The following is a 9,725-nucleotide window of genomic DNA, read 5'->3' as shown; positions in this document are numbered from 1 at the left end:
ATTGAATATAGAAGCAGTTCAGCTGCTTTATGTCCTTCAAATGGAAATGCTTAATAGCATCCGTCGATAACGTTAAGAATGTCAATTTTCACCTATCAAGCAGTTACACCACTTTAAGTCAATAGAAGGTAAACTCTCTTTGAGAGAGGAAAAACCCAAGTTCCCGAGGCCAGTCTCCCCGTTCAGCCTTAGGTAAGCGCACACAACCACCAGCAACACGCTTGGAAGTGGGGGGGGTACTTTGAGGCAAGGAAGGCGGGCAATGCCGTACCAGAATAAAGCATAAATAAAGCGCAGAGCTTTCTCATAGTTTCTCTCCAGCCATTTACACGCGGCAGTCCATGATTTTCACGATAACTGCTGGGAAAATGAAATTATTTCTCATCTTTTGAGTGTTCCCGGTCCAGTGTGAGTACATGAGGAATAAATATCTGTTCCCTGTGTCCCAGGAAGACCTCTTCTGGGTGAAAGCACTGTAAAACGTGACTTTCCTTAGCGTAATTTTTCCTCATGTAGATGGTGCAGTAATAAGAGCCAGGATTTGTCTCACCTCGCTTCGCTCTAGGCGTGATGCCTAACTTGGAGAGAAAAGATAAATTTAGGCTTGCTCTCTCTGCTCACCCGAGAGAAATCAGCAGCTCCTAAAAATCACACTCTACGACAGATAGAATAAATAAACATTGATTTTTCCTGGATAACATTAATCATCGCTTGACAGAGTTACACCGGAGAGCAAAGCAAGAGTGCGTGCTGCCTGGCGGCTGACAAACAGATCCAAACTTAAAAGTCATAATTATTTGATGACCCTTTGCTGAAGGGCTGAGGTTCACCTCCAGATCCAGACATCTCATTTCAGATGTCCTCTGAGCAACATGTCTGGTCTCCTGGTGTTATTAATGGGGATTTAGAGCTGCTTTTCACTGCCCACGTAGAGATGCCGGAGGCGAAGCAGCGTCTGAGACATCTGCACCCCGCTGGAAGACGCGTTACAAATAATGAGAATCGAGCTGTTTGGGTCTGGAGCTGAATCCTCTCCCAGAGGCAGCATCCACCTGCCTAGATGCAGACATTTACTGCCATTGGAGAATTGACCGGAATTTCACAATTAACTAAGGCTCACCCGCACTTTTTCTTACTTGACAAGCCAACTGCTTTGTGTGAAGCGACCCGAGATGTAGATATGAAACCCGGGAAGTTTATAAGGCTGCAGCTTGTGCCGTACGCGATAGCTGCCCGCCAGGAATCACATCTCCCCGCAGCTTGAAGACACTGACTGGAATGCAGACAAATTAAATTAAAAACCCGTACCTTCCTGCCTTGGATTAGATATTATTCATGCTGGCAGCCAGCTGGTTGGTCCACGCTCTGCTAAATAAATGTCAGCAAACCCCCGAATATTTATCCTTGCCCTCCTGGGGAAAGGACCTTCATTTGTGACACCGGCTATTCAGATTTGGTAAGATCTTGCATCTCTTGGGCAAGCCGGCGCAAGACCTTTCAACAAGCTGCCCCAGGACTCACCAAGCAGCCTGTCGTTAGTGTTTTCCAAGATTTAACTCATGACGTTACGGATAGGGGAAAGGCCAGCCGCCCCCGAGAGCCTACAGCCGAGCAAAGCCTTGCGGTGCGTTCTCCTGCCATTAGCCTGCTCTCGTGGCAGACGTGGTCCTCCAAATCTCGGTATGGGAACAAGGGGAAGACGCCAGATCTATAGAGCTAAAACACACTGTTTGGCTCACTGGTGTTTTGAGTCTTACAGCCCAAACGATCTAGTGAAGGCAGAAAAGCCTCGTTAATAGTATGGTGGAGCAAAAGCATCCCGTGCTCACGCCTCCAGCGTCCCCCTGGTTTCTCTCAGTGACCGTCTCTGCTGCCCTGAAGCAGAGCTGGGGGGGGGGGACAGCCTGCCACAAGTCCCGGGGATCCTGCGGACGCGGCGGGACGAAGCGGGATTTTCACGGTGGGGATTTCTTCCACTTTGCTCTCGGGTCCAATCGCAGCGGATTTTTTTTTTATTATTATTCACAGCAGCTCCCCGCTCCAGCTGGAAAGGTACGCCGTGTCTTCTCCCGTGCAACATCTACCCGTGCTTCCAGAGCTTTGCCCTTCGCAGTATTCACAGAGCCGGGGGTAAAACAAGTCAGGGAATACCATCGTAACCTCCAGGGAGCTGTCAGACCAAGCGAGACGCAGCCCCTCCCAAGCCCAGAGAGGTCCCCAGACCCTCCGCTGCCAGGTCAAGATATAGCCAACGGCTTTTTAAAATTAATGACACCAGAAAGTGTTATTTGAACAATAGCGACTCAAAAATGTTGCCTTTAATAGTTTCATACATTCTGAAAAAAAAAAAAAAAAAAATCCCAAAATATGGTTTATTGCAGTTCCCCTACTGCACGTGCGATATCTGTATTCAAAAAAACTCTTCTTTTTTTTTTCTTCTCCACAGAGCGGCTCCTCTTGGAAGCGTTCGACCCTCAGTGCAGATTGCATGCGATGAGAAATCCAGCGCTTCCTTGTCTCAGTTTATGCTGATGATCAGAATGAAAAACAAAAAAGCCTTAAGTTTCATTTTGACGTATCCGCCTTTATTTTTCAATCAGAAACTCTAGCCATACTCGGCTCCCAAAGACGAGAGGTGGCTGCACCGACTGCAGGTCCTTCCAGGAAAGGGCGAGAGTCACCTCCTCGTCCGCTCCAAAAAAACTAGTAGGGAATGACCCCGGTTTTATCCACCTAGCACTCGGCATTTCATGGCGAAGGGTGGCTTTCTCCCCCGCGAAGGTCGCCGGGATGAATCCACCACGCTGACCCAGGAACAGGGTAACTGCACGGGCAGCCTCATCCATTTAATTCAGCACCCGAGAGCGCTGAGGGCAGCCGCTCACCCGGGATTATTTAGGTGGGGATGGACGCGATTTACGTCAGTCAACAACAAAAAATGAAATCCTTCACCTACACGGGGTAAAAGTTCAGAGCTCGCTCTCTATTTTTATTTGCCTTTATTGTAAAAGCCGGGGTAGCTTTGTCAGGAGTAAAGATGTGCTGTGGGGACCCTTTCCGAGAATGACCTGTAGATCTATAGGAAACAATTGACGTAGGAGGCAATAATTCAAAATACCAGGAATTATTTCAAGTCGTAACGGTTAGCCCAGCCTATTTAAGAGAAAAATAATTCGTAGGGCAGAGTGAACTCAACCTAGATTTCATACAACCTGAAGCCTCACCCGAGAATTGCATTAGAGAAAAAAAAACAAACCCACATTTCTAAACGCGAGGGGAACTTGGTCAGAAGTTTGTTCGGACATCCAACATCGCCCGCTCGTTTTTAACAGGCTCGGGAGCTCAGCCGGTGCCGAGGAAAGAAACGATCTAAATGGGATCCGCCAACTGTAGGGGCGAGATGACGGTCTTGTTTTATTTATACGCTATTTCCCGGTGTCCTGAACAAGGACAAGCCACTTGGCCACCCGAGGCTTACCAGCACATGAAAAAGTTTTCACCTAAAAAAAGGAGCAGATATTTCCAACAACGTCCAATAGATGGTGACGATGCATAAGAAATCCTGATGAGTTTTTTTTCTAGCCACTTATTTAGCATTCCCCCCCCCTCCAGCACTCCCTTTTGATACCTGAAAGTCTGTTATGGCCGTTTCGCATCGCTCGGGGCTGACAACAGAGCACAACGGTACGTAGGGGGAAGAAAAATAAGTCGTTCACGCATAAACAGGCATGGATTTTATTCAGAAGTAGGTGAAATGCAACTTTCGAGAAGGAAAGGGGCAGCTGAAGAACAGGTATATTTGTGCACTGTCATGCCTGGCCAGCAACAGTAAGAGTCAGCTTCAGGCTGGTAACTTTAGTATCAAAAAACAATAAAAAAATAGTAATAATAATAATAATAATTAAAAAAAAAGAAGTTCTAGGCGCTGACCAAGGTCACATCACTGTTCGGGTTATTTTTCACCGTGTTAGAGAGTATTTTTCCCACTGTCGACAACAGAGCTCACATCGAGTGACCGCAGGTGGAAAATCCTCATCCAGGACCCGGCCAAGCCTCCTCCGTCCCAGACGACCATCTCCACGTCCCCTCCCAGAGGAGCTTGTTAAGATGATATTGTCAGGGACACCTCTTACCTTTGAGTGATGAAATGCTAAAGAAATATAAAAGTTTTTTGGGGGTGGTGGGGGGGGAATTGCGGTTGCTGTTCGCCCTGGTGGCATTGCATTTTCACAGCAACCACAAGTTTCTGGTCTGAATATGGCGAAAGGTGGGAGCCGCAATTTCTGGCAGGAGTTGCTTCTTGCATAAGAAATAAAGACTTGGGTTGTTTTTTTTTTTTTAACATCAATTTTTTTTTGTTTCAAGGTGGGTTTTTTCTCTTTTTTTTTTTTCTGGTTTTGGTTTTTGTTTTGTTTTTTTTTTAATTCCTTTTCCCCACTGCCTCACGCCAAACTGCAAATCTCTGGATGCAGACTCCACTGATAATATTATTGTCTTTGTTTTTAACAAACCGTTGTGGGCATAAATTAAAAAACTAATTAGAGCTTCGTTTCAAGGCTTTGAGAGGCAGAAATTGCGGGGCAAAAAATGAAAGGAGGAAGGTGTATGGTTGCCTAAAAAGAAGTGACAAAGATCGATTTGACCCTGCAATTTAACTCGGCAGCCTGGTTTCAAAGACAGACCTATTTAAGAATTTGTATTTCGTTCACTTGGCTTATTCACCATATCCCATTACCCCCTAACCGCATTAAAATGTCAAAGTTTATCCATTTAGATCTTGTGTTTCCATCCTTCCTGGGAAGAGCTTTTCCACAGGAGCTGCCTCCCAGACCCAGCCCACAAATCACCGAGACCCCGAGTGCCCAGTGCCGCCCATGAAATTATTTGGCATTTCTCTGGTATAGATATTTTTCTACTAAAACCAGCGACGGCACGTCCCATATCCCTTCATTTACTGAGCAGGTATTACAGCTAAACTGAAGCTAGGGGGTGACAAGAAAAGTCAGTAGCATAGGTGTGTTGGCATACACATTTAACACAAGAATATATTGCATTATATATAAACATATAGTATAATATACATTTAATATTGTGGTTTTATATACACACACACACACGTATATATGTGTATAACTTGCCATTCATAGGACCAGAGACCTCCTAGATGTCCTTTCTGATCAAAATTATTCTATGTCCCGCTCCAAGCAGGGCTGACTTCACCGCTGCATCAGGTTGCTCATGGCCTCATCCAGGCGACTTTTGAACATCTCCATGGGTGGAGGCTCCGCAGCCTCTGAGAGAAATCCTGTATCAGGTTTTATCGAGCGGGGCTCAGAGCCTGACTGTGATTCTTTCTGCTGTTCTCCTCAGAGCGTCCTTCACCTCCTGGTTCCTCAGGCTGTAGATGAGGGGGTTCAGCATTGGGATGACCACCGTGTAGAAGACGGAGACCACTTTGTCAGTGTTCAGGGAGTAACTAGAGCTGGGGCGTAAATACATGAAGATTGTCGTCCCGTACAACATGGTCACTGCTGTCAGGTGGGACGCGCAGGTGGAGAAGGCTTTTTGCCTGCCTTCAGCTGAGCGGATCCTCAGGATGGCAAAGGAGATGAAAGTGTAGGAGACCAGGATGGTGGAGATGGTGCTGAGCTCAATGACGCCAGCCAAGGAGAAGAGGATCATCTCGTTGATGTAGGTGCTGGCACAGGACAGAGCCAGGAGGGGAGGAACGTCACAGAAGAAGTGGTTGATGACATTGGAGCTGCAGAAGGGCAGCCTAATGATGAAGGTCATCTGTATGATGGAGGTCAGGACCCCCCCAGTGTAGGACCCCACCAGCAGCCACATGCACAACCTCCGAGTCATAACAGAGGAATAGAGCAGGGGGTTACAGATGGCCACGTACCGGTCATACGCCATGACGGCCAGCAGGAAACACTCAGTCGTCACGAAGACGATGTAGAAGGCGGCTTGGCCCATGCAGCCAACGAAGGAAATAGTCTTCCTCTCCGATAGGAAGCTCACCAAGGTCCTGGGGGCAATCACAGAGGAGAAGCAGATGTCAACAACGGAGAGGCTGCCAAGGAAGAAGTACATGGATGTATGGAGTCGTGGGTCACCTCGGATGACTACGATTATCCCCACGTTGCCCAAAAGGGTGACGGTGTAGATGAGCAGGAACAGCACAAAGAGGGGTGCCTTCATCTCCGCTTGGTCACTCAGGCCCTCGAGAATGAACTCTGCCACTGAGGTGTGATTCTGCTCCGCCATTCAGGGCTTCGTGTCTACCGAGGAAGGAGAGAGCCTGAAAATATAAGACAGTGGAAACCATGCCTTTATTTATTTGAACTGAAATGGGATAACCTGATAATTTACACCCTGTGCAGCCAGGGCACCCGGAACATTCATTTCTAGGGAGCTAGAGTGGGAGGGACTGCACCGAAGCCATCTGCTCCGAGCTTCTCCTCCTTTACAGTCCAAGGAAAGAGTCCCTTCTGAAAGGAGAGCATCCCAGCTTTCCCAAACATCTTCCCCGCCTGCAGCGAGTCACTGCGGAGGGTCTCTCCCTTTCTCACTGTGGGCAGACCTGCGGGCAGGTTCATTTGTATCACAGAATCCCATTTCGGTAGCTGCAGTTTGATGAGATCGATGGATATAGCAGCAGACGGGGATTCAGGTGACACAGACCAAATCATCAGCTCTGCCCTTGACCTCCTGTGATTAAGTTTGTCTCCACATTTGTTTCCCCTCCTCCCATTCCGAACCGATCACAACAAAGCACCCAGAACACGACAGCTCTGATTTTGGCAGCGGCTTCTGGCTATAATTGTAATAGTAAGAGTAAAAATGCTGTAGCTTTCCTTTGTTGGTTTTGGGAAAGACACTGAGGTGAAGAAAAAAAACCCAGTCTTTAATTTGTTGGGAAGTAGGGAGGGAGAGAGGAATGGGGTGTTGCATGATCCTAAAACTCATTCAGGACATGAGGAGTTTAATATTATAGTCTCAGAAACCTTGGGGAGATGAAGCCAGGGAGACCATGAGCAAAATTTGGGTCCAAAGCTGTTATTTTGAACTGGGGTAAGCATCAAATATTTCCTTGGTACAATTTAGAGACTAAACACCGTAAAATCTGTCTTGATTTTCAAGATCAAGATCAAATCTTGACATTCAGAGCAAAGGCACTAGCCGTGGTGTTAGGGTCCCTTGTATAAAGACTTTATGTGGGTTTAACAAATGATGAATGAGCCTTTCAATAAGCGAGCGCGTCGCATCCCTGTTTATGGCTCCCCTCGTCATGCTGCGGTAGTCCACGGCAGGCACCGCGAACCGCCACGATACGCCGATGACTTTAATCATGCCTCGTATTTCCAGAAGTGGACTGGGAGATGAAACCTGATTTACAGAAGTGATTTAACTGTCAGGAGGTAGCTGTGAGTTTATGAGCGTGAAGCAGCTGTACCGTATTAACTAAGCCCAGACCAAAGTGGGATCCACGATGCTGTCCTGGAATATAAAGTCACACCTGGTGCTCTCCCCGGTGTGTGCAAACAGCAGCATCCAACTGCGAATTGCACCTCGTTTCCAGCTGAAAACTAGGTATGGCTGAGAGCACTGGCAGAAGGCACGAGGGAGGGGAACGGTCAAGGGGAAAAAAGAGCCAGACTGAGAATTCACTGTTTTAAGATGCACCAGAGGTGGAAAACCTTCTCAGAGGGAGCCTATGGTGGCACAGCATGGTATCCTCATGGTTAGGGCACTCACGAGGACTTCTCTCGCCCCATTTTCAGCAGGCAAAACCCCAGCAGCTCCTGCCTCTCCCTTCAGCTGGAAGAGGAGTCAACGCCACGCAGCAGCTCCTGCCTCTCCCTTCAGCTGGAGGAGTCAACGCCACAGATGAGACCGCAGAGCTGTGCTGAGCCAAACTCGCTCAACTCCAGTTGCCTAAGTTTGGGCACCTAGTTAAGCTGCTCGCCCTAATGCAAATGTGATATACAGGTTTCTGTTCCCAATAACATGAAGGTTCAGAATAATCCTGTAAAGATGTAATTGTTCTAATGCAAATGTGATATACAGGTTTCTGTCCCCAATAACATGAAGGTTCAGAATAAAACAATTACATCTTTACAGGATTAAAGATGAGAATCAAAGTCTTACTCCACCAGATGAGTGCCAGGATCAGAAGACTCATTGAAGAACCATTCTCCATCAGCAGAGTATTTCTTCATGGAAATATTCTTTACTTTTTAAAGTGAGTATCACTTTATTTCAGGGTCAGTAGGTGGGTTAATCTTTCCTTAGAGTGTTCTCTCTTCTTCTCCCAGGGTCCTTAAACTTACCATAAGCACCATGACTTCTGATCTTTTGAATTCAAAACACTGGAGCGCATCCCAGCAGAAATATTTCCTCTTCTTTAACCAACCCAGAGGAGCAAACCTTTACCTGGTGTAAATCGGAGCAGCCTCCCCCAAGGTAACGTTGCTGCAGTGATTTATACGGGAGCAGGGTAGTCCCAGCAGAGCTCACCCGCACCTTTCAGGGAACGGTCACACCTACCTGCGGATGGGGGTCACCTCCCCTTACCAGCTGCAAGGTCTTTTCCACTTTGGACGACGCTCCAGGCTCAGGATGTCTGCACAGTAGATCTGGGGGACTAACCCTTGAAGCCATCCTCCTAGCTTCCAGATAAACGAGAACGTCTCTCCTGAGAGCTTGAGAGCCTCCTGCATATTTTCATCAGATGAATTTCTCCACTTGCAGCAACGTGTCGCTTTTGCACGTCTCTCTGCAGGTCTTTGTGGGCAACGGGCACCCCCTCCTCAGGGAACAAGTGTTTGTCATGGCTTTGGCGACAGTTCAGGTCTCCGAGAAGTGAATCTCGACTGTATACTGCTGGATCCTTAGTGAGAATCCATGAGAGTCACAACAGTCTAAACTGCTAATAAAGGCTTGGCTGCGTACGCGGGAGGGTGCAGAGTCCTGTGCTAATTATTGTCACAAACACCAATAACCTGTTACAACACTCGGCAGCCTCAAGGGACAGAAAAGGTAGAGATCCAAACGAGCACAAGTTATTCTTCACAAGCCCCTCTGAAAATCAAGGGGGAGGTGAGAAGGTGCATCCAAAGGGCAATTTACTCCAGGTATCTTAAACACCTATTGCAAGCAGCTTAGGCTGTCGTAATTAGCTCTGGATGGAGGCCTGGAGCAAATGGCCGGGATTACAGGAGATGAAGGCTGCCCCAAGCCTCCAGGCAAGGAATGAGCCTGAAAGGCTTCCAGGCTGCTGATGGTTATGAACAGGGAGGTCTATACAGGACCCACCTGTCAGAACACGATTGATAGACAGGCCATGAAACCGTTTTACTATGCTCCAGGTATTTCCAGGAGTATCTCGGCTGCCCATTTTTTCCTCCCTTTTGCAGAGAGCCGGGTCGCTGCCCCAAGCCTCCAGGCAAGGAATGAGCCTGAAAGGCTTCCAGGCTGCTGATGGTTATGAACAGGGAGGTCTATACAGGACCCACCTGTCAGAACACGATTGATAGACAGGCCATGAAACCGTTTTACTATGCTCCAGGTATTTCCAGGAGTATCTCGGCTGCCCATTTTTTCCTCCCTTTTGCAGAGAGCCGGGTCATTCTGCTGCTCCACCTCTATTGCAAGATCAAACCCGCCTCATCACAGCCTATTTTGAGAGATGGCTTCTAATCCAGTTTTCTGCAAACTTT

General features: G+C 47.6%; 1 protein-coding gene across 1 annotated transcript; it reads right to left on the bottom strand.

Annotated features, from left to right (window-relative positions):
• Positions 1 to 5,331: 5,331 nt before the first annotated feature.
• Positions 5,332 to 6,315, bottom strand: LOC103907366 (olfactory receptor 1052). Its single transcript, XM_009289523.1, has one exon. The coding sequence runs from the start codon at positions 6,268 to 6,270 to the stop codon at positions 5,332 to 5,334; it is 939 nt and encodes a 312-aa protein (XP_009287798.1). The 5' UTR covers positions 6,271 to 6,315.
• Positions 6,316 to 9,725: the final 3,410 nt, after the last annotated feature.

This window comes from Aptenodytes forsteri, unplaced genomic scaffold (genome assembly GCF_000699145.1).
Source record: "Aptenodytes forsteri isolate BGI_AS27 unplaced genomic scaffold, ASM69914v1 Scaffold429, whole genome shotgun sequence".
Classification (NCBI taxonomy): Eukaryota; Metazoa; Chordata; class Aves; order Sphenisciformes; family Spheniscidae; genus Aptenodytes; species Aptenodytes forsteri.
This window is presented reverse-complemented; position numbering and strand designations above follow the sequence as displayed.